We start from the raw sequence: 26,503 nt of genomic DNA, 5'->3' as shown, positions 1-26,503 counted from the left end.
ATGTCACTGCATAAGTCATCACTCATCCTAAGGACGACTTAATGGTCCTTGTCTGTACCACAGACGAACATGTGTGATTGTAAGAAAATTTAGCAATACCGGTTTCCTTATTTTCAGTACTGAATCGTCTTAAATTGTTAAAATCTTTGATGGGTGAACTAATTTAATTTAATTTTATATTATTGATATTCAGCATGGTGCGCGCGGGCATGTCTTTGGAACAACCTAATTTGTTAATTATGCTGTGAAAAGAAAAATCTTGGTCTGATGATTAGAATTAAGTCATTATTATCATTTTCGATGATGACTCATGTACAATACTATACATATGAAGAAAAGCTATATTTTGCCGAGGAGATTTAGCGAGGAGATTTAACGAAATCTGTCCGAAGCTGTCGCCCGATTTTACTAAGATCAGATAAAATCTTATTAGTTACTGGGTTGATATTTTCTTTCCATGACCGCATCAGTATTATCACTTAAGTAGATAATTTTCTTCACTACATGACGTATCTTTTATCCTTTATCTTTTACTTGTTTCAGTCGTTGGACTGCGACCATGCTGGGGCATTGCCTTGAAGGTTTTTAGTCGAACAAATCGCCTCAGTACTTATATTTAAGTCTGGTATTAATTCTATGGATCTCTTTTGCTGAAACGCTAAGTTACGGGATCATAAACAAATTAGCACCGGTTGTCAAGCGGTGGCGGGAACAGATAACATACGCATGCGCGCACGCATACATGCATACATGCATACCACAAGCTTCTTTCACCTTTCTTCTGTCAAATCCAATCACAAGGCTTTGGTCGGTCCGGAACTATAGTAGAAGGCACTTGCCCAAGGTGCAATGCAATGGGACTGAACCTGAAACCTTGATGTTGAGAAGTAAACTTCTTACCACACTCCCATGCCTGCGCCTTGTCACTAACTTGTAAGTAGCAGTTATTGCGGAACCTGGGGTACGTGGACGCGATATGGGTGACAACTGAAAGAGATAAAAGAGAGTTGGGAGTGCTCAAGAAGTGGAGGCACAAGATCATCCCACAGAGGAACAGAGAAAGAATGAGAGAGAGAGAGAGAGAGAGAGAGGGGGGAGGGAGGGAGAGAGAGAGAGAGAGAAAGAAAGAATAAAGAAAGAAAGAGCTGCTATTTGGTTGAATTTATGTATACCTATTTCTTTACTAACCACAAGGGGCTAAACACAGAGGAGACAAACAAGGACAGACGAAGGGATTAAGTCGATTACATCGACCCCAGTGCGTAACTGGTACTTAGTTTATCGACCCCGAAAGGATGGAAGGCAAAGTCGATCACGGCGGAATTTGAACTCAGAACGTAACGGCAGACGAAATAGGTTACGTATTTCGCCCGGCGTGCTAACGTTTCTGCCAGTTCGCCGCCCTACGAATTTATATATACCGCAAGGCACCCAAACACCAACGAATGCTTTTTTCTGCTTCTAGTCATTTTCCTTCCTCTTACATAACATCTCCGTTCTTTTACATTTTTGGAACTCATGGTGTTGCTTTTTTATACTCTCATTTGTGTTATTGAGTGCATGCACATGTGTTTCTGAGTAGTTTTCTAACCACTGAACACGAACGATTTGACTGCCCCTATCAAATGTTAGATTTAAAGCATAGTGAGATACTAAGCAGTATAAAGTTTGTAGGACCCGGTTAAAAATTACACAGGAAGGTCTCATAAAAATTGCAACCATACATGGTGTTTAATTATTTTGAGGTCCTCGTAAATTGTGAAACATAAGCTGTAGCTTAATTAGCTTAGGTCTAAATCTGGCAGAGTAGTTAGAAGGTTGGATTAAATATCTTGCGGAGCTTGTTCCGACTTTCTCAGCTTTGTATTAAAATCCTGTGTGATAGTCTAGAGTGGTGTATTGCAGAATTGCTAGAGTTTTGGGCGAGATGCCTTGCGGTATTTATTCTGGCTCTTTGTATTCTGATTCGGTTGACTTAATCCGTTGTCAGGTTTAATACCACCACCTGATTTTTGAGTGCGTTTAACGAATGTCATTTTGTTTTGCGGATGTCATTCATGCCATGCCTTCTGTTCTTTTCCTTCTTTTCACCTTTCCCGACACTCTAAAACATAAAAAGGCTCATTAGGGTTACTCTACTTCACTATTCCGCACCCTACGATGATCTTCAATTTTGTTTAAACCAGTTAATTTTCTGTCTTTCTGCTTTTTTGTCCTCATGCCGCACTCAGATGGTCAATTGTCTGACGCCTTTGATGTCTCAAACGGAACAAAACAAGGTTGTGTGTTGGCACCAGTTCTTTTTGCATTTTTTTTTCTCTGTCATGTTGTGACATGCTTTTACTGACGTTGAGGAAAGTGTAAAGTTTCAACTCCGAACCACTTCAATCAACAAAATTTTAAGATCAAAACACTTATATGAAATCATCTTATTAGGGAGCTTCTTTTTGCAAATGGTGCCGCTCTTGTTGCAACATCCCTTTCTTAAGCACAAGAGCTTCTTGATCGTTTCTCTTTTGCGTGTAAAGCCTTTGGCCCCACCATTAGCATTAAGAAAACTAAAATAATACATCAACCTAGGCAAATCCGGGGTGTAAAACAGCCTCCTCTTTCTCATCCATTTCCTGAACCTATCACACTTGACAACAAAAGTCTTGAATATGTAAAAAAAAAAACTTCTGTTACCTAGGTAGTGTTGTCAACTCTTGTGGGACACCAACAGCATTTTTAAAGCCACTGATTCTTTTGGTAAATTTCATCATCGGTTGTGGAGCAACAGAGAAATTTCGTTGAAAATAAAGGTCAGTGTCCAGTGAGCAGTCGTCTCGTCCATTTTACTCTATGGTTCTGAGTCTTGGGTTCTATACCGGTCACAAATCAACCAGCTTGATGTCTTCCACAAGCGGTGTCTTCGATATAGATTTGGAGCCTTAGTTTTGATGGTCGAATCCTCAATGTTGTGTGTGTGTGTGTGTGTGTGTGTGTGTGTGTGTGTGTGTGTGTACTTCATGCTTCAAATATACTTAAAGTGTATACCTTGTTTACAGGAGCGGAAGTACTTTTGAAAAATTTGTCCAAGCCACCCTCTGGTAGTCGATACAAATGCTTCTGCCATCCCCCACTGTCTCTATACAGCCATCGTCCATTTAATATTTCTTTTCTCTATACTTTTATACCTTCTTTTCAATACCTATAACATATGACATAACATATGACATAACATATGACGCCCTATAACATATGACATGCCTTTATTTTATAAATATAATTTTTGTGAAAAAAAATAGATTCAGGATGTTTCCCCATACACTCATTCAAAAATATTTTAAAGTGTTTTAAAGTGTTTGTATAAGAAAAAAAATGTATGATTCTGATAATGTAAATATGATGCGGCAGTATACTGAAAATAAAAAAAAACCAAAAATATCATAAATAATCTACGTTATGGGAGTAAAATATTTGAACTTTCAAACAATTATATAGTTGATCTCTCATATCAACTGTATAGCTGTTTATATTTTGGTCAAGAGAATTGCCATACAGGATATTAAACTTATATTCCTGTCGTTTTTATATGCGGTTACACATATAGACGTATTTGAATACAGGAATACATATATAGAACAAGAAAAAAAGCAAGAAATAATTTATTTATGCTCTATCTTTATTTGAAAAGATGAAGGTTTAGAAGATACATTAAAAAAATGAATAATAGCGAAAAGGAAGCATTTAAAACAATTGTCATAAGTTGATATCAGTAACATCGGTATTAGTAACAACAGGAGATTTGTCGACTCATTCAAAGTCGCTAATAACTTATCACTAGCGTTATAATCCTTACTATTATTATATCGTTCAGTTTTTGTCTTTTATGCTGTTGTCTGTCATTTAATGTTTTTGTATGTGAACCCTTGTGGCTAATAAAAGAAAAAATATTATTATTATTATTATTATTATTATTAACACTATTATTAAAATAGTGTTAGTTTATCATATTAATTTTAATGATCCATTGAATATTAGAAAAACAACAACAGCAAACGATTGGCATTTCTTTCCGTTATTGATATTATTGTATTTTAAATAGAATCATGATATTTTGGTTTAAGTTCTCCAAAATGTTCTAAATGTCATGTAAGATAGGCATGGATTAAAGTTAGAGTTGATATGTGCCACCACGGGCCGAAACAAATCTGAAATATCTGAAGCACAATACCAATTTTATCTTCAAATAAAAATCAATATATTGTTAGTTTTGTACCATTTTTCTGAAGGATATTTCAGAAGGTTATGGAAATTACTTTAGATATTTCAATGAAACATTCTATAGAGGAAGATTCTATAGAAGAAGTTCGTTGTCAATGTTGCTTTTACTGTCCAACTCCTAGTTGTTACTAATATTGCTGGGATTGAATTTCTCTATCAACATATCTCTGCTTCTAACAACGAGGTTTTTGTTTATACGGGTATGCATGTATGTATGTTAGTGAGTGCGTTTAGATTTATATATTAATTTTATATATTAATCTAATTGATTTGAGCAGAAAGTTCATCCCAAGTGCTGTCTTTGATCATTTTATCAAGATCGTCTTTCAAAACATCAATTTCAGGATTCATAACTTCTGCAGTATAACGGACATTCTTTGAAGTCATCATACTAAAAGAATTGTCGAAGCACAAGGCATCTGCAAATAATAAAAAAAAAAAGTATAAGGTATTGTGTTATTTCTTACAAAGTTCCAATGTTGGTTCTAAATTTTGACACAAGGGCAGCAACCAGCATCGACCCCTCTTTTCAACTTGTACTTATTTTATCGACTTGGAAAGGGGTCGATATACACACACAAAGTCGACCGCGGCGGAATTTGAACTCAGAATGTAAAGATGGACGAAATGCGAACGTGCTAACAATTCTGCCAGCTCACCGTCTTACAAACAACCTATATTTCTAAGAAGAATAAAGCGGTGAGCTGGCGGAATCATTAGCACGATATTTCGTCCGTCCGCATCTTCTGAGTTCAAATACTGCTGAGGTTGACTTTGCCTTTCATCCCTTCGGGTTCGATAAAATAAGTACCGGTTGAGCACCGGGGTCGACATAATCGACTTACCCCTACCCCGTAAATTGCTAGCCTTGTACCAAAATTTGAAATCAATATTTTAATGAAGAATAAGGCGGTGAGCTGGCAGAATAATGAAACCATTAGGTCAATACAATCGACTTTCTCTCTCCTCCAAGATTGCTGGCCTTGTGCTAAAATTTGAAACCAATGTTTTAAGGAACTGGAGGGATAACGAACATATTTTCCCTTAGTATATACTTGATAACGGATTAATCATTGAGCCAAATAACTACTTTCTTAGTGCATCGAAGGAATAGGGTATCAATGTTCGTTTTTATCTTTTCGGTACCGGATCTATAATGGTGCAAACTGCAAAAGAAGTAGGCCACCTCAAAATGTGGTCGTAATAATTAAAACAAACAAACAAACACACAAAACAAAAACATATGCATATGAGTGACGGCTATGGTTATCTATGTATGCCACTTTATTCGTTTACTGTGTTTGCATTTTGAATTAGGAAATTAGTCTATTTTAATGCTTCATCATTTGCCGTAAGTAATACGCTTCCTGAATTTCTCATTAATTTTTAAATTTTTATCTATAAACAAAGTGAAGGTGTAGTTATTTTAACTATAAAAATATATTGTGCTAAAGGCAATGACAATATTTGTTAAATAAAACATCGTACACATGTGAATTAATCTCTGCCAAGCTGTTACAATAAATTGGATTAAGCAAACAAAAACAAAAAAAATAGTCTAATTTATGTTATAGATTATGAAGGCTACCTAGCCAATGTTGTATTATTCTTAAAGCAGATCCAAATGGCTAAGATTTAGTGAATTTCCAAATTCAGTTACTTAAGTTTCAAATTAACTATAGTGTCCAAACTTTAGCAAGTTTGATTGTCTTACTAATCCTTTAAAAATCCTTCACAATTATATATATAACAAGAAAATATTTTAAACATATTAAAGTATAAAAGTAAGCAGCATTAAGTAATAATATTTTGTGTTGAAATGCTATATATCCTCAAGGTTTGAAACCAATTGAATAAAAGATATTTTGCTTTGTACAAATAATTTTTTACGCACAAAAATATATTTTTCCAATAAATGACTACCAAAATTGATTTCTATTGAAAAAATAGTTTCCGATAAATTTCAGTACTTGTATTTTTCCCTTCTAATAAATTGTATCGAAAATTGTGGATTGTTCTTGTTGCCTGCGCTATTTAGTATCAAATCTAAAATGCTGTTGAGTTTAGCTTGTGAGAAAACCAAATTTTTAATCTATTATTTTACAAAGGGCACTTATGCCTCACTGTATTGTCAATGGAAGTGTAGAGGAGGATTCACAGTTGGTGTCAGGCTGTACGTAGGACATCTGTTGATTTTTATCCAGCCCGGTATATCTCTAAATGTTGTCAGTAAAATGAAAATAGCTTCAAGCTGAGGCTCTGTGAAACAGAAGCTCAGTTTTCGCTACTCACTGTACATTGCATTTCACGAAATTGTGTCAATATAAATACTGCTTTCTGAGTTCAAATTTCGTTTGGGTCGATTTTTGCTTTATCTTTCTGGAGTTGATAAGAAAACATACAACCAGTTACAACATTCGATATAATTTATTAAATTCATCCCTCAAATTTGAGATCTTGTGTCTATGTTTAGTAATAATTGTATATATGCATACTTATATGCACTATATATATTCTCTTTTAATGGTTTAGTGAAAATAATGGTGCGGTGTTAATGACCTTCAAAGGTCCTCTTGGCATAAATATCCTCTATGTTGGGAAACTACATGGGAATTTATGAATTTCACGTATTCCTAAAATATATCATCTGATTAAAGTAAATCAGAATTTATTTATTTTGCTTGCAGGTGAAATATTGATGTTTTAACTTACTAAATAATAACATAATCAGCATTATCCAGTGACCAAAATAATCGTAATTATCAGATAATTCATTAATCTATTTAATTTTTATGTTATTAAGATTGAGATAATTCGATTTAATGTTAAATCAATAAGACATCTAAATAGACTGAAGTTCCAGATTTAATATTAGTTTCACATTTTGGTACAAGGCCAGCGATTTCTGTAGAGAAGTTAAGTGGATTATATCGACCACAACATTCAACTGGTATTTATTTTATCGACCTTTATAGGATGAAAGGCAATGTCGAACTTGATGGAATTTGAACTCAGAACGTAAAGACGGACGATTTCAGATTTAATATTAATACTATTGAAATTTTTAGATTTGATATTGATATTATTTATATTTCTTGACACTCGTGCGGATAATTTGCTTGACCTTTCACTGATTAGAGGTATCTATCAATAAGCTATAGGTAATAATGATTTCTTTTGGGATAGAAACTACCGATTATTTCAAGACCTCTAAAACTAATGAAAGGCAGGGAGAAAGTTATACTTTGACCGGTAACCTGGCTCAAATACTTGCAACAGAGTAAACTTTGCTAAAGTCATCCATGTGCCAAGTAATAGTGATAGTGTTAAATCGGACGATGGATTAAAGCCTACTGGATATCAAAACATTTTCTGTCTATCAATGTTCACAAAGTTTTGGTCGATGCAGCGCTCACTTACAAATCTTGAGCTGATTCAAGTCGAAATCTCGTAGTTGAGTAGCAAACTTATGAATCATACAACCATGGCTGCACTCTTGTGCCATTCACAGTGTATAAGTAATTTAGTTTCTCATAAATTATCAAAGGATGGAAGTTGCATTCGACTTCTGTTAGGCGTTGGATTCTCACACTGGTGCAAGGTCAAAAATCTGTATAATCAACTGAATCGGCCTCAGCAATTTTCTGATAATACTTTTATCGGCATAAAACAGTGAGAAGCAAAGTTGGTACCGAAAGAGATTTGAACGTATAATGTAGGCGGTCGAAATTAAATACTTTAAGACGTTTACTTCAGCTCTCTACTGGTTCCACCACATTACATTTAATTAAAGGAGCCTTGCAAATGATGGTGTTCTCTAGGTGTAAGTGCAAAGTACTTACAAATGAGCCAATAAAAGAGCCACTATGCAGTCGATTGATGCGCAAGAAATTGCAATCAACTTCCTCTGAAATCCTGCACTTCGGTTTAAAAAGAGAACGAGGACACACTAGATAAGGCAATGCTAGATACAAACTGCGATCGAGGCTAGAAGACTTATATTTTTATATGATATTTCTACTGGTCGGATAAACACTGAACTGAGGCTAAACACTACCGCCGCCACCACTATTAACAACAACACACAGCTAGTATCACCACCGCCACCACTATTAACAACAACACACAGCTAGTATCACCACCGCCACCACTATTAACAACAACACACAGCTAGTATCACCACCGCCGCCATCAACAACAACAATCGTAACCGCCATTACAACCACCACCGCCACCAACAACTGCCATCACCACCATCACAGCAACCAACAAAAGACGACAATCACCATCACCACCATTGCCACCATTACCGCCAACAATACTACTTACATGTCCGGGATCTTTGCATTTGTAGCTGCCATCAAGAGTCATGATGGAACAGTCGGTTCTCTGAATAGGCACAACCTCTTCCCAGTCGTCACCATTCTTTCTAAAAACTCCAAATCCGATATCGTGTTCCTCAGTTTTGTATTCCCATCTAAAAAAAGATAAAATAAATAAATGAAATAAACGAACAAAATAAACAATAGTTTAAATCACATGCACTGATATGACGTTGATAGAGAGACGCTATTCTAATAAGTATCTCACCGCCTCTTCCCCTCGATACAACACACACACAAACCAAGCAAAAGTACATACGCACACATACATATATATAGGGAAGGCGGCGAGCTGGCAGAAACGTTAGCACGCCGGGCGAAATGCTTAGCAGTATTTCGTCTGCCGCTACGTTCTGAGTTCAAATTCCGCCGAGGTCGACTTTGCCTTTTATCCTTTCGGGGTCGATCAATTAAGTACCAGTTGCGTACTGGGGTTGATATAATCGACTTAACCCGATGTCTGTCCTTGTTTGTCCCCTCTATCTTTAGCCCCTTGTGGGCAAAAAAAAAATAACATATATATATATATATATAGGGAGAAGAAGAGAGAGAGAGTGACAGAGTTTACCTGTTAAGGACAACATTGAAAAGCAACTTAAAATTAAGTTTTGATATCAGGTGTGTACGTATTCTATTTGTTTAGTAAGTTCATCAAAAAGCGTTTTGTAAGTAAGAAAGATGTCCAGGTATCAGTGCATTACGACCGTTTCATTGATCGATTAAATGGAGCCGCTTGAAACAGCCGTAATGCGATGACACCTGGACATCTTTGTTACTTATTTGCATGATGTATATATTGGCTGTGTGGTAAGTTGTTTGCCTACTAACCACATAGTTCCGGGTTCAGTCCCACTGCGTGGCACCTTGGGCTAGTGACTTCTACTTTACCCTCGGGCCGACCAAAGACTTGTGAATGGATTTGGTAGACGGAAACTGAAAGAAACCCTTGTATATATATATATATATGTGTGTGTGTGTGTGTGTGTGTGTGTGTGTTGTGTGTGTGTGTGTGTGTGTGTGTGTTTGTTTGCGTCTGTGTTTGTCTCCTCCCAATCACTTGACAACCGATGCTGGTGTGTTTACGTCCCCGTAATCTAGCGGTGCGGCAAAAGAGACCGATAGAATAAGTACTAAGCTTACAAAGAATAAGTTCTGTTAGACTAAAGGCAGTGCTCCAGCATGGCCGCAGTCAAATGACAGAAACACATAAAAAGTAAGAGAGAATATATATAAATAAAAGCATGGGTCGGTCGTTAGAGCGTCGGGCTCACAATCATGAGGTAGTGAGTTCGATTTCCGGACCGGGCTGCGTGTTGTATTCTTGAGCAAGACACTTTATTTCACGCTGCTTCAGTTCACTCGGTTGTAAAAGAGAGTTGCGACGTTGCTAGTGCCAAGTTGTATCGGCCTTTACCTTTCTTTGGATAACATCGGTGGCATGGAGAGAGGAGACTGGTATGCATGGGCAACTGCTGGTCCCCCATAAACAACCTTGCCTGGATTTGTCCTTCGGAGCGTAATTTTCTAGGTGTAATCCCTCGGTCATTCATGACCTAAGTGAGACTTTACCCATTACCCTTTATATGTATATATAAATATTTACTAGTTTCAGCTTGAGAGCAGCGACCATTCTGAGTTACCGCAGTTAGCTTTGCTACACCTTCACAACTTGAAACCTCCCCTGATACGTGACATTTGGTGAATGAGGGAGTTTCATGTTGCTGCCCTCGTCTGCGTTTCTGTTGCGAGGTAAGTTCATCCGGAACTCTTGACTGGAGGAGATCCAGTTTTGTGATGACAACAACATCCACCCCATGGAGGTCTCTCAGACCTTTTGGGATGATATTGAAGATCTATGGGCCCTTGACACTCAAGCTGTTGCAGCATCTGGTCCTGTTGGCAATATTGGTATATATATATATGTATGTGTGTGTGTGTGTGTGTGTGGTGTGTGTGTGTGTGTTGTGTGTGTGTGTGTGTGTGTGTGTGTTTGTTTGCGTCTGTGTTTGTCTCCTCCCAATCACTTGACAACCGATGCTGGTGTGTTTACGTCCCCGTAATCTAGCGGTGCGGCAAAAGAGACCGATAGAATAAGTACTAAGCTTACAAAGAATAAGTTCTGTTAGACTAAAGGCAGTGCTCCAGCATGGCCGCAGTCAAATGACAGAAACACATAAAAAGTAAGAGAGAATATATATAAATAAAAGCATGGGTCGGTCGTTAGAGCGTCGGGCTCACAATCATGAGGTAGTGAGTTCGATTTCCGGACCGGGCTGCGTGTTGTATTCTTGAGCAAGACACTTTATTTCACGCTGCTTCAGTTCACTCGGTTGTAAAAGAGAGTTGCGACGTTGCTAGTGCCAAGTTGTATCGGCCTTTACCTTTCCTTTGGATAACATCGGTGGCATGGAGAGAGGAGACTGGTATGCATGGGCAACTGCTGGTCCCCCATAAACAACCTTGCCTGGATTTGTCCTTCGGAGCGTAATTTTCTAGGTGTAATCCCTCGGTCATTCATGACCTAAGTGAGACTTTACCCATTACCCTTTATATGTATATATAAATATTTACTAGTTTCAGCTTGAGAGCAGCGACCATTCTGAGTTACCGCAGTTAGCTTTGCTACACCTTCACAACTTGAAACCTCCCCTGATACGTGACATTTGGTGAATGAGGGAGTTTCATGTTGCTGCCCTCGTCTGCGTTTCCTGTTGCGAGGTAAGTTCATCCGGAACTCTTGACTGGAGGAGATCCAGTTTTGTGATGACAACAACATCCACCCCATGGAGGTCTCTCAGACCTTTTGGGATGATATTGAAGATCTATGGGCCCTTGACACTCAAGCTGTTGCAGCATCTGGTCCTGTTGGCAATATTGGTATATATATATATATGTATGTGTGTGTGTGTGTGTGTGTGTGGTGTGTGTGTGTGTGGTGTGTGTGTGTGTGTACAAAGGCAGGTAAACACATGTAGGCTTAATGAATGTATCTGTATGCAATACAAAATACTGAGTACAGAATAAAGCATACAAAAATTAAAAGGAGATACGCAGCAGTATTTACCTTGACATCAGTTTCGAGCAAATCATGACTTATGCCGTAACATTCTGTTCATTATATAGTAAAGACACTTAATGTTGTACGTGTGAGGAACAACACAAGTTCCTACGATCTACTTAATGGAGTCTCTGTGTGTGTTTACTTAGATACACGCACACACATACAAACATGATGGTGTTGATGATTAGGTTGATGATTGTAGAACGGGAGTGAGAAACTCCTATTGACGACTCACGTAGACTTCGCTTTGCATAAATATTGCAATGAAACCAACATGACCACTTTTTCATATCCGAGGTGCAACATCGCTGAAACTGATTAATTTCAAGTTGGCCGTGATGGCCAAAGGCTTTCCAATCATAACTACTATTTCAGCTGTTTGATATATAATGTACTCCGGATTACATTATTCATCATGAAATTCTTTTCTGAAGACATAAAAGTGTGATTTGAAAGAGATTTTGCAGCTGTTTCTACTAATTCGAATGACCACTGAGTAGATCTCCTATTCGTTCACGAAAATTCGTGTTTTATTCTAGCAACAAAAGGTTCGGCTTTAGCTATCATGAACATAAGAACAAAATAATAATGACTGAAACCAACACTGGAAATATAGAAATAACATGATATAGTTACTGAGTTAGGAGAAGATAGAGCTATTGTTATAAGCGCTCTATGCAATGACTAAATTGTTTAATTCTAATGCACAGGCAGTGAAGCAGTAACTGATTCAAAAATCAGGGTAAAATACAAAACAAACATTGAAGTAAGGCTATTCAAGTCAAGTGATTTATTCAAAGCACTTAATGTAACAGTTTCAGCGGGTTGCTATCTCATGATCCATAGAATAAAAGTCAGGTGTTTTATCTAGTCGACTATAGATACATTTGCTCAGAGGTGCCATCCTAATGAAAAGCAATAGCCAGGTTAGTGTTAGATATTTAGTACAGTGAAAATTAAAAAGGTAATGGAAATAAGCAATATTAACCATTAACTAACATAATTTTAAACTTTCGGTATGTACCGGAGACAAATTTGGGCATATTTCGGTCTTATTAAGATCGTACAGTAAAGCATATACTTCACTGTACCTACCAAAGTAATGATGAAAGACTATCAAGAATATTGGATATCGGTTGGAGTAGGAACTTAACAGTGTTTGCAGAATAACCAATGAATGTTGACTATATTGAAAAAAAAAAAAAAATTAACCATTGAATATTATTTTTTCCTAATTATTTTTTCCATAATTATTTATCTTTAAAGTTTTAAGACGTCTACGTAAGATATATTAGCACTAACTTAATTGTTTTTCATGCTGAGGGTATCGTCGAATTGTTTATTATTTAAGCAATTCTAATTTTCTACACCAGCCACTTTAAAATCCTGTACATTTACTTCGTAATTTTCTCAGCACTACTTTGGTAAGTGCAATGGTGGTTATGCTACGACGATCGTAAGACCAAAAGGATGAAAGGCAAAGCCGACCTCGGCGGAATTTGAACTCAGAACGTAACGGCAGACGAAATACCACTATGCATTTCGCCCGGCGTGCTAACGATTCTGCTACCTCGCCGCTTTAATAATAATAATAATAATAATAATAATAATAATAATAATAATAATAATGATAATAATAGTAGTAGTAGAAGTAGTAGTAGTAGTAGTAGTAGTAGTAGTAGTAGTAGTAGAAACTGTAACATTGTGAGATTAAAACGTTTCATCTACCGTAAATGTATAGCTTTCCTTACCATTACACCGAACTGATAGCACAAAACAAAAATGACATACAATTGACCTATCAAGGAGCATCTCAGTATACACACATACATATATACCCATATATATATATATATATATATATATATATATATATATATATATATATATATATATATACGCATAAGGGAATATGGAGTAGTCACCATATTCCATTCCATATCGGCTAACTCTGATGAGCGTAAGGTTATATAATCGGATTGTTACCTAACACTCCATTGTATTCCTAGCACGAAACCGATTGGTAAGATCAGCCATGATGGATATATGAAACTGAACATTTCGGATAATATATTCATATATATATATATATATGTGTGTGTGTGTGTGTGTGTGTGTGTGTGTGTGTGTGTGTGTGTGGTGTGTGTGTGTGTGTGTGTGTGCGCGTGTGTGTGCGCGTGTGCGCGTATGCGTGTGTGCATGTTTGCATATGCGTGTATGTATGTATTTATGAAATGAGTGTGTGTGAGTGTTTTGTATGTTTTAGTGTGTCTTCTACTTACTTAAGGAAACTGTCTTCCTTTTCGATTTCATATTCCATGTAAATCTTATCACCACTTCCAACAGTAATGGTCTCCATAGTTTCGAAGTCTTCGGTATTTTCCAAATAGAATTCTTTAGGTACTTCACCACCATGGCAAATCTGAAAATATAAAAGAAAGCAAAACAAATAGTAAACCATATTAGACCATCGATTCAAAAATAGTCTGAAAAATATGAAGACAGCTAATGATGCATGAGTAGTAACTTGCTAATAGTGGACTGAACAATCGAGAACGAAGTGTACTGGTTATTGAAAAGATGCATCGAGGTTTTTTGTTGCATATCCGTGGTTCTGTATTCTCTGTCAATGGTAGATCATACCATTTAATCACACTACAGGTAGATATTACTAATTGAAGACGCGAATATATACACACGGAACAATTTATACCTCTTGTTTGTTTTGATATATTCATTCTAGAATGCTTTGAAGGCTCAGTGGTTTGAGCGTTGGGCGCATGAGGTAGTGAGTTCGATTCGTGGACCGGGCTGTGTGTTGTCTTGAGCAAGACACTTTATTTCACGTTGTTCCAGTCGCGACGTCAATGGTGCAAAGCTGCTTCGGTCTTTCCCGTTCCCTTGGATAACATCGGTTGCGTGGAGAAGAAAGGCTGGTATGCATTGGCGACTGCTGGTCTTCCATAAACAACCTTTCTCGGATTTGTGCCGTGGAGGGTAACTTTCTAGGTGCAATCCCATGGTCATTCATGCCCGAATGGGGTCTTTACCCGTTACTGCCTCGAAACGACGATAAATGGTTTTATACACACCCTCACACCTACCTACCTACCTATATATATATATATATATATATATATATATATATATATATATATATATATGTGTGTGTGTGTGTGTGTAGTGAGAGAGAGAGAGGGATATATATATGTATGTATGTATGTATGTATGTATGTATGCATGTATATATGTAAACCTGAGTGAACGTGTATTTTCAAGCTGATTTAATTTCTGCCAACACTGACTTCAAGTATGTAATTTCAGCCAATAACTCGGGCTTCTTTTATTGAGCCTCGTCGCAGTTCATTTATTGTTGTTCAGCATCTCCCGGTCGTCTTAGAGGTGCCCTGTGTCAAAAAATATCATTCGTAGTAGACGTTCTCTTGATATCGTTCACACGCACCTGATTCGGGCTCAAAAGTTACATCCCGAATTGTTATCTATAATCCTAAGAATGGCAAGTAATTCATATTCAATGTTTTCTTAAAATACTAAATTTCTATAGAGATTAGGATTTAAATTCCAATCTATGAAAAGTTTCCGTTCTACAATATTCTTAAAGGAATGAAAAGTTATCCAGTATCTCGGGCTAATGCGAACGAGACTGACAGGCATCTTTTGTCAAGAGTACAGGCGACAGTCAGATCGCTGATGTTTGTTGTGCACTCCGCCGTCAAAATTTGAGTGCTGTTATTCTGCGCGTCTCTGTGTAAAGATCACTTGTGTTTTGCAGAGTTGCTTTATTTTTACCCTTAACTTAGAAATGGAAAAAGACATAATGCTAGATATAGAAAAATAAGACATTTGGGGCCTAGGAATAAAGCGGGAAAACGTGAAATTCTTCAAGCAGGCACGTGTCTTATGCGAAATCTGTGATGAGCCCGAGTGACACTGATGACCTGGAGTCGCCTCTGATATGTATATATATATATATATATACACGTGCCTGCTTGAAGAATTTCACCTTTTCCCGCTTTATTCCTAGCCCCAAATGTCTTATTTTTCTATATCTAGCATTATGTCTTATATATATATATATATATATATACTTCGTGGTGACTTAAATGCATATGTGTGTGCGTGCGCGTATGTGAGTGTATACATATATATGTATGTATATATATATAATATATATATATATATATATATATAATATATATATATATATATATATATACATATATATGTATGTGTGTGTGTGTATACACACATACACACATTCACACACATACATCGTGTAGACATTTTCAACTGTGACAGTTCAATCGTATCTGATTCGTGAAGTGCTTCATATATTTACTAGTTTGCTTACATTTAGCAATGGCTTTCCCATTGTATTGATGCCCCATTTTCTATCATTAATAAAAACTGTCGGCATTTTTGATGACACGGGTATGCTAGTTTTGGTATATGAAAATTATGAAGGAAACGCTAAAATTTATGTTCTTTTAGAAAAACTTTGTGAGTGGCACAAGTAGTACCGATTCTTCAAATCTCACGTCTCTCATTTCATTTCTGGGCCTTCTTAAGACCACTCCAAATGTCTTAAACTTCATATGAGCGAGGTGACTTTCCTTGTGAAAACGGTGAAAATATTGTTAAAACTATAATGTGATAGCAATCAATGCTGTCATCAGTTCGATATGGAATACTTTTGCAGATGAAGAAAATGAAAATCTACTTGCCAAATGATTGTAGAAAGAAATACAATGATAACTTTTAGGAATGTCATCAACATATTGTTGAGGAAGAGCATGAATTAGCTTTATACTTACCACATCTGCACATTTGGGATCTCCATCAGAACCGGTCTTTGTACCGCCCAAATAAGCGGGAAGGTTCTCCGCCTCAATATATTCCAGCAGTGTGTCTTTAAAGTCATCTGAAAACCGAGATGTCACCGATGTTCATTAGTACGATAGAAACTAAATGACTCTAGATTATTGATTGCTTTTATGTTTTTATGTATATAAAGACGAGGCATATTTTACATTCGATGAAACTGGCCTAGTATATTAACTGGTAATTTATTACCCCCATAAGGATGGAAGACAAAGTCGACTTCTGCGGGATTTGATCTCAAAACGCAATGAGAACACATCTAAATGCTGCAAAGTATTTTGGTCAAAGCTCCACCCATTCTATCAGGGAATAAAGCTTAAACCAAATAGTTATATCTATGTTCTGATGATAATATAAAACGTTCTTAAAATAACTGTGTAGATAACCGTTAAATTTTCTATTCATAGTTTTTCAAATACCTTTTGTTGTATCTTCATATACAAAGTTAATCTCAATACAAATTGAATAAACGCGAGTATGGATACAATCGCATTGTAATAACATGCCTGAGTAGACAAACCATCTTTTCAATTACATTTTTTTCAGATAATCTGTTTCAGTACATAATCTACATAATAACCGCTAGTGACAGAATATAAGCAGCGTAAATGTGACTAGATATGCATTTCTTAAATAGTCACCTTTATTTTAAAGTGTGAACTTATTTATTTTGATTATTGATGGCATTTATTTTCACGTAATTATTTTTCAGGCTACTCATTTACAAATGTGCAAAGATTCAAATCGTTAATGAAACTCGCTTTCTTTTAATCTGTGATTGTACTAATTTGTCTAACAAGAAAATCTAGAACTAAAGACCAGAGAGCTGGTCATTTGTTCCGTCTTTACCCCCAACTTTTTCTGGCTTTAAACAGACAAAAGATATATTTTATTCATGAAGGGTTATCTGGATATTGCCAGTAAAATCAAAACGAAGCCTTGTACATGTTCCACGTAGCTACATTAATTAAAATTCATATAGAATTAAGTATCATGCCAAATGGCAGGATCAAATCTCTTCAGTAGGTATGAATACAGAGCTATGAATACGTGAGTACATAGTCCAATACTTTATCCATTTAGTTATGTACCTTCAAGCTATAATTACCGCTTACAAGCAACTGAAATGGTCTTTAAATACTTGGATTAGCTGACTGAGTGATTGATTGATTGGTAGGTTGGTTGATTGAGCCAGTCAAGAAATGATAATAAGATTACTTACTTCCCAATACAAAAATCTTGTTCTTCATGTCTTCACTGAGAAGCGGTTTCACGAGTTTATATAAAACGGGAAATAGTGTTGGGGCTGAAAAGAGTACAGTTATATATATGTAAATATATATATATATCTTCACAAACATACACACACATATATGCACATACACGTTTGTATGTGTGCGTTTAGTAGCTAGATACATATGAATCTCGTAAGGTACATCTCAACACGTCTATTCGAAGAGTTTATTATCAGTGCTCTTCGTCTAATTATAAATTGGTTGGAGCTATGTCCAATGTCTATATGAAATACACAAATAATGAATCTGAAATATACCATATCAAGAAAATACGCCTTTATTTACCAAACTTCTGGGACATCTAGATGTTTCTGTGACTATTTACTTCTTCGTCCGGTATAGAAAGAGGTAGGATCTAGTTAGGTTTTGTTATGAATAGCTGTCAGCTACGAGGAGTTGAATATAAAGCGACTGCAAAGTACCAGGGGAATGAATCGAATGCCTAATTTTACGACCAAAAAAATCCTGACTTACTGAAGTAGTAAAAATACTTGCAGAGTACTCTGCTAAGGAAGATATTACGTTACAAAACTTAAAATACCAAGAAGTAATTTATGTGGTAACTAGACACCTATGAACCTCACTAGATGCATCTCATTTCATATAACTGAGACATTTATTCTCTCTACTAATGAGATACGTACATATATAAATACATGCATAAATGCATATATGTAATAATGCACGACATGCATAAATACACACACGTACACATGCATACATACATACATACATACATACATACATACATACATACATACATACATACATACATACATACATACATAAACTAGGAAAGAATTGTATAGCGGTTGGTATAGATGATTGATTCGACATCATTATATTAAACTGGTACTTATTACATAGACTCTAAGTGGATGGAAAGAAAACTCGTTTTGGATAACGGTTGTGATACCCGAACGAAGAGGGTAGGAGTGAAACACTGTAAGTCATTTTGTCCGGCGTTTTATATCAGTTACTCTTCTTCCAAAATTAATTTGGTGTAAATAAAGGCACAATTAGGAAGCAAAATAGGCTACCAATAAATTATTATCGAACTGAATGAATCTATTGATGGAATTATTAAATCAGTTATGAAATCAATGCTTACATAAGATAGTTCGTATGTCCAGGAGAAAGTGGCTGACTTTATGGCTTTATCAAAACACTCCAAACTAGAATATCACAATGCTTGGTCGAATTTGAAATATTTTGATTGAGGAGATGGAAGAAGCATACAGACAGAGGAGAATTTCTCGGGATTTATAATCCTTGGAGAAAAGCTAATGCCAATTTTTTTAGATATGGCCTTGACCAATAATGGCCTAAACCTAAGTTATCTAAGTTATAGTTTGAGGAAGGGCTGTGTCCATGAACCATTTTCAGGACCTCCATAATAAGGAGGTGCTGGAGGAAGTTATCATCAGATCAAAGAACTGACTCGAAGAGTTCCAACAGTTGACCCTGCTAAAGATACTCAAAGCCAAGTGGTGATATTAACCGGACGATAAATCAAATTTACCATCCAAAAACAGAACGTCCCCACCGAGATGTTTTCAGATAATGCTTCAATCGGTAGAAATGACAAGAAAGGAAAATTCAGAGTACGAAAGTGGTTTAGACGGGCATAGAACAAAGTTATCAGATTCGGAATTCCTTACCGTTGATGACAAAGAGTCTTTTCATCATATCAGGATAATTGTCTTCCAACACTTTGACTAAATATAAGTACATGTCCAGACCTGTAAGTAATAATTGAATATTTTAAAATCAAAGCTTGTTCCTATTTCATATGTATCAATTTTATTGAATTGCAAGAATTTATAAATTGTATCATATATTTGATTCTAGGACGACTGTTCCCTGGATAATTTGCCCCCTGGCAATTACACCCTAGATAAAGCCCTCAAAGAACAACTGTTCTCTGAATAATTTCTCTAATCAAGAGAAAATTAAGAAAAAGCTCAACGATAGGGGGCACAAATAAATACTGGAGGAGGAGGAGACCCCCTTCGGTCATGAATGACCATGGGATTGCACCTAGAAAGTTACCCTCCGAGGCACAAGTCCGGGCAAGGTTTTTTATGGAAGACCAGCAGTTGCCCATGCATACCAACCTCCTCTCTCTACGCCACTGATGTTAAAGGCCGATACAGCTTGGCACCAGTGACGTCGCAACTCATTTCTACAGCTGAGTGAACTGGAGCAACGTGAAATAAAGTGTTTTGCTCAAGAACACAAAACGCAGCCCAGTTCGAGAATCGAACTCACAACCTCACGATCGTAAGCTCGACGCTCTAACCACTGAGCCATGTGCCTTCACAAGTAAATACTAATAGTAAGATTTATATTCTAATTAGTAAGATTTATATTCTTATATCACTGTAATTATACTATATCAGTAAGACTTATATTCTTGTATCACTGCAATTATACAACTGAAACTGAAAATTGTGAATTAAACACAAATACAATAATTAATAATCACAATAATTAAGAATTGCTAATTAGTAATTAAGGTAATCTATTTTACATTTAGAACGTAACAATAGAAGTATCGAGAAATGTATAAACAGATCTTCAATAAACGATATACTTCGAATGGAGATACATCATTTTTACAAAACTCACAAAACAATAAATAATTGATAATTACAATAATTAATACTTGCATAATTAATAACTGTCAGGAGGTGGTTACTGGGAGAACGGTGTTTTATGACGGTAATCATCTAGTGGGTAATTGTCAAACTGCAATTATCCAATGACAGATGTCCAGAAGTAAAGAGTTGTCCTGATACTATTTGACTATATATTTAATAACATTCTTTTGGTCATAATTGCTGTTGATTCAATCATTATGGTGGATTGAATTAAATTTCCATTAATACATGTATGGAAGTCTAAAGAGAGACACACAAAGTACCTGTTTCAACTCTCCCTTTTATAATCCTTTCTAATTTTGTCTCAAGGCCAGCAATTTTGAGGGATGGGGAATCGAACACATTACTCCAATGTTCAACTGCTATTATTTTATCGAGCTTCAATAGATGAAAGGCAAAGTTTATCTCGATGGCGTTTGGACTCAAAACGTAGAGCTGGAAGAAATACCGCTTAGCATTTCAGCAAACCACAGCATACATAGATCAGAATCGGGTTCCTAGACCCATGAGACCTCTCAAGTAACAACCCAGTGTACCCATGTCTTAAGATGGCACCGAATACCAGTTGTTTTATCTCTAAGTAGCTCAGTTGAACAGGGTTAAGCATGAACAAGCTCTCATTTGAGGAAGATGTTGCTGTTTATTTTTACGGAACAAGTAGCCACGTAGAATTTTCCTCATGACCACAGCTACATAAATTTATTTACATTGCTATAATTAAATTGTATATAACTATAGAGCTATTTAAAAAAATCTATTCTAATATATTACATTCAGAACTATATATCAGAGGACAATCTAGAAACAGTCTGTACATTTTCTAAAGAATATTTTTTTCACGGTTATCGTCAAGCTAACATGGCAGTCCAGAAAAATAGGACGAATGCTGCCGTTGATTAGCTCCAAGAGGCCATCGCCTCTAGCTAGCTATGTGACACACAAACTTGTGTCCATTATAACCTTCGAACAGGGGAGGTCAGCAGCTTCCCCTTGCTGGTCTGGCATCTACAGACTAGTTTCGAGGTGTTTGCCTCTTATCAATGTGGAGTAGCCGAATCCAGCAGGCATCGCTGCTGACCGACTGTTTGAAGGATTATTTACCTAAATTCAGTGGAATACATCCACTGGTTTTCAAAAATAGAAATATCATTATTTCTAATTCTCTCTAAAAGACTGCCATGTTAGCTTGGCGATAACTATTAATATTCAGTACCGCTGCCGTAGTCTCCTTTAGAGAGAATTAGAAATAATGATTTTTTTCCTTCCTTTTATTCATATTAGTCATTAGAATGCAGCCATGCCGACTGAAGACCTGCCGTCAAGGCTTTTAGTAATTTATATCCTGATCCCAGTGTGGTATTTTTTTTAATGATCTCAATTTATAAATGTTCACTTGTTTGTGACCTGATTTGAACTCAGAACGTAAAGATTGACGAAATGCCGCTAAGTATTTTGTTTGGCGTCTTAACGGTTCTGCCAGCTCGCCGCCTTCTATTAAGTAATAATGAATCAATGTTAGCTTGAAAATAAACGGGTATAAAGCAGAATGGATGGACGGACGGATGGTTCTGACAAAGATTCCATCAACCGGATTATCAATATGTCCATTGATTTGACGTGTAAATGGCTGAGCATTCCACAGACGTGTTGTTAATGCAATTCTTAAGCGGTATCAGCGTCACTGTACGTTTGGATTAGAGGTAGTGTTCTTTCGACGAGTTTCTTTACAGTTTCCGTCTATCCAGTCTCATTCATAATGAGTGAGCAGACGCGATGCTATACAAAACATGCCGCACCGTGGGATCGAACCCGGAATTTCGTGTTTGCGAAACGAAATTCTTAACTAGTTGGCCACACTGCGCCTACATTAAGTAAAATATTAGCTTATATTAGAATAATTTACAAGTTTATATTAGTACATATGAGAATAATTTGCGACTGACTTACCGGGTTTCCACATGTGTTTAGATCCTACATTCTGCATATCGAACACAACAGTCAATCCAGCGCAGGGTTTCCCAAGCTGCAAAAAACAAACGTTTATATATTAAATGCTGTTAACATTTCTTCGAAGAAGCAAGATAATCGGTTTGGGACATTTGAGTCAGAACAGAACAAATTACTTTTAAGTTTAAAATATTCAAGCATTTCTTTCACTTCTCCGTCCACTGACTTCTATAAAACATCTTTATATATAGACTAGCAGTATCGCCCGGCGTTGCTCGGGTTTGTAAGGGAAATAACTATATAAGCATTTTTAGAGAGTTATAGCAAAAAAATAGCAAAAAAATAGCAAAAAAATGCATTCAAAATGGAAAAAAAATTATGGTAAATTTTTTTTTTAATCGTTGACTCATCGTAGATATTTTTAGAGAGTTACTTCCCTTATATAATAGCGAAAAAATGCATTAAAATGGAAAAAAATTATGGTAAATTATTTTTTAAATCGTAGACTCATCGTAGACGCGCACTAATACCCAGAAGGGCTCGATATGAATCACGACTATAAGATACCCGCTTTTGGTTACACTGCACCGCAAAATGTGGGAGTAGTTAGGAATCTAAATCGTAGGAGACAGACACTCACACAACTTCACTTTTATATAAAGAGAAGTGAAGTTGTGTGTCTGTCTCCTACGATTTAGATTCCTAACTACTCCCACATTTTGCGGTGCAGTTTAACCAAAAGCGGGTATATTATAGTCGTGATTCATATCGAGCCCTTCTGGGTGTTAGCGCGCGTCTACGATTAAAAAAAAAAATTACCATCATTTTTTTCCATTTTAATGCATTTTTTTGCTATTTTTTGGCTATAACTCTCTAAAAATGCTTATATAGTTATTTCCCTTACAAATCCGAGCAACGCCGGGCGATACTGCTAGTTCGAAATAAAATGCTAACGTACACAATGAAATGAAACAACCGAGTTCCTAGAAATGGTCTCCCGAGTTGGTAGAAATAAACACGTTATCCACCGTAGTCCTAAGTTCCTTGTGCATAAGAAAAAAGAAGGTGGTCATGACTGGAACGTCTTTAGCATTTCTGCTCGATTAGGGTTGAACTAGGGTTAAATAATAACAGCAACAGTAAAAGAGCCTCTGTGTACTAACTCGGCCTGCTAGAAATAGCTGCCAAATAGGCTTTAAATCGTATCCATAGGTCCTATATAAGACTGGAGATATTTGTAAAATTACGATATAGTGACGGGTGGAATAAGTCTTCTCAGTCAATATAGTTGATCTAGGGTTGAACAACAACAATAACCATAATTTAGTAGAGCACAATATATTTCCTACTAATGAGGAAAATATCAAAACCCAGGCCAAGACAAAATTACAGATTACTGTTTTAATCTTATTTTCCCATTAGATACGACACGTCTTTAATTTATAGGCAAGAAAGATTAATCTCTCATCGCCCATATATCTTATAGAAGGTATTATTCTATTCCTTTTTCTGCCAACCATTTTATATCTAAATGGTAATACTGTTTATTTTAAATTAAAACAATACGGTTTGCGGCAGGAGACAATATTGGATTTGATCCCGTTATCTATGAATCAGTGCCGCGAGGGAAATGAAATCTGACCTTTAGGGACTGAGAGAAGAAAACAAATTTCCAAGTAGTCGTAATGCATTCCATTGTAGACTGTGAGCATGCATCATACTCTGAGTACTGTTGTTTAGTGTAAGTATTAGGGATATCGTGGAGGCGCGTGGCTTAGTGGTTAGGGTGTCAGTATCATGATCGTAAGATTGTGGTTTCAATTCCTTCGTTGTGTTCTTGAGCAAACTGCTTCATTTCACGTTGCTCCAGTCCATTCAGCTGACAAAAATGAGTAACGCTGCGATGGACTGGCGTCCCATACAACTGGGGAACACACACGCCATTGAAACCGGGAAACCGGGCCCATGAGCCTGGCTATGCTTTAAAAGGGCGCATTTATTTTATTTATTAGGTATATCAGGAGTCCTACTGCGTTCTCTTTAAATGCAGGGTTACAGTTAAATGTAGGAACTAAGAATGTAAGTAATCCTACCGTATTAGGTATACGACATACTATGAGTCCGGTTGTAGTTAAGTGTAAGTACTGGACACCTCAGGAGTTATCTGCATTCCATTTAAATAAGGTTAGGGTTAGATGTAGGTTTTGGAAATGTAAGTTGTCTTAAGAGCTCTTCTGAGTAGTCCTACTATATTCAAATGTAGATGCTGGACTTATCAGTTGTCCTATTACATTTAATTTCAATTTGTGGACATGTTAGCAGGGCTGCTATATTTAAATGCTAGTACTGAACATATTCACCAGTCCTACTATACTAAGTGTAGGTACAAGTCCTACACTCGATACATTCGAGAAAATATTTCTCTCTCAGATGTCAAAGTCCGCCTCTCCACACAGCATACAAAATTATCGAAATCCAAGGAATTCTCTGAACAATTTTTTGCCGACACAAACTACTACCAGTTACTTGGACTCTGTTCTCTTTTATAAACCAGTTGTCTGGCAATGTAATCTCCCATCTAGTAGAAACTCTTGTTACAATAATTTTACAAATTCCTGTATAAGTATTGGTAAAACCTTATTGTGTTTAATCAAGTACTAAATTAATATCTTAATAGATTTATATGTTAAATACAAAAAATATCAGCAGTTCTACCTTTTCAGTTTCACCTTCCAGGTCTTTTAGATGTTTTTCACACTGAAGCAGCTTGCTCTTTTCCAAATCTGATTTTTTGCATGAATACATGATTCCCTTCATATCTAAGTAGCCCCATGGCTCAATTCGGACGACTGCACCTTCTTTATCGTGTCCAATATCTCCTCCAGTCATGTATTTCTGGATGACCTACAAAGCAGGAAAAAAAGCTTGAAATTATTGAGATCGAAAAAACATTTTTTCTTTAATTTAAACACCGACCCTCAAATTGAGGAATTAAGATTGTATATGACATTTATACATTTTCAGAAGTATTTGTATAATAAGAGAAAAGAACTGTCTTCAACTAAGAATTCAGTTCATAGAAAACTCATAATTGCCCAAAGGTGTCAGTAACTTTACAGGACAATTAAGTCGTATGTCTACCGATGAAAATCTAAGCTTCGTGTAGGATGTTTAGGACATTTTAGTTTGGCAGAATCATCTTTCAGCGAATCATATACAGTAGGATCAATTATACTCAGAACCGTAAGCTACCGAAAATTTCATCCATGTTACAGCATTGTTACTGTAGGAAGCAACCACTTGTCTTTTAACTGCGCCCCCACCTGTTTATCGCGAAGTGGAAAATGCCATTTGAGAAATACGTTTTTAGTATTGGAATTAACATAGCAAGGATGTTACGAGGCAGCCCATCGACCGCTCAATTGATTTTCCAATACGTTATCAATTCGGCCAGGCAAGCTTTCATTGCTTTGTTAAGGGATTAAAAAGAAATTGTTTGAAACAATTAACTCCCTTATACATGAGTTACGGCGTCATGCTGTTTTGTGTTGTAAGTTTGTGACCAACGAATTCATAAACTTATCCCTACACCAGATAACTTTGATTTTTAGCTTTGTAACATTTATGTATTTTCAGGGAACGTTACTAACAGATGCACGGAGAATTGATTCATCTGGAAATCGAAATGAGGTGTCGGATTCGACTCGCTAGTGCTCAACTCTAAGTAAAATTGTGACGGATATCTCATGTCAGTTTGATCGTAGCGTACCGATTTAGTTCGATAACGCCAGCATAGTCCAAGTGATGCCAGCGCTGCACAGTGACATCGTTTTCTCTACTAATCCACGAGTTCGCCTATTTTGTCAACGACCAAGCTTACGTAATCACATTTTGGAGCAATAACCCGTGCACTTTTTTCGTTGACAGCAATAGCAGTTTCTATGGCAACTGCAATAAGCAGCAGCCACAGCAGCCTACGTCATCATT

At 36.4% G+C, this 26,503-nt stretch overlaps 1 protein-coding gene across 2 annotated transcripts in view; it reads right to left on the bottom strand.

Annotated features, from left to right (window-relative positions):
- Positions 1-3,646: 3,646 nt before the first annotated feature.
- LOC115217621 (retinal-binding protein) overlaps positions 3,647-26,503 on the bottom strand; it is a 32,497-nt gene continuing 9,640 nt past the window's right edge. The window contains exons 3-11 of one of the 2 annotated variants that reach the window (XM_029787376.2): positions 25,232-25,420; positions 22,517-22,592; positions 19,568-19,648; positions 17,834-17,917; positions 16,545-16,651; positions 13,992-14,131; positions 8,596-8,743; position 8,319; positions 3,647-4,685 (exon numbers count right to left, since the gene is read on the bottom strand). In XM_029787376.2, coding sequence (XP_029643236.1) covers positions 4,528-4,685; position 8,319; positions 8,596-8,743; positions 13,992-14,131; positions 16,545-16,651; positions 17,834-17,917; positions 19,568-19,648; positions 22,517-22,592; positions 25,232-25,420 — 984 coding nt within the window. In that variant the 3' untranslated portion in view covers positions 3,647-4,527. The remainder of the gene's footprint in view (positions 4,686-8,318; positions 8,320-8,595; positions 8,744-13,991; positions 14,132-16,544; positions 16,652-17,833; positions 17,918-19,567; positions 19,649-22,516; positions 22,593-25,231; positions 25,421-26,503) is intronic. The other variant, XM_036506327.1, reaches the window with a different exon arrangement.

Source organism: Octopus sinensis, linkage group LG1, assembly GCF_006345805.1.
Source record: "Octopus sinensis linkage group LG1, ASM634580v1, whole genome shotgun sequence".
In the NCBI taxonomy this organism is placed as follows: Eukaryota; Metazoa; Mollusca; class Cephalopoda; order Octopoda; family Octopodidae; genus Octopus; species Octopus sinensis.
This window is presented reverse-complemented; position numbering and strand designations above follow the sequence as displayed.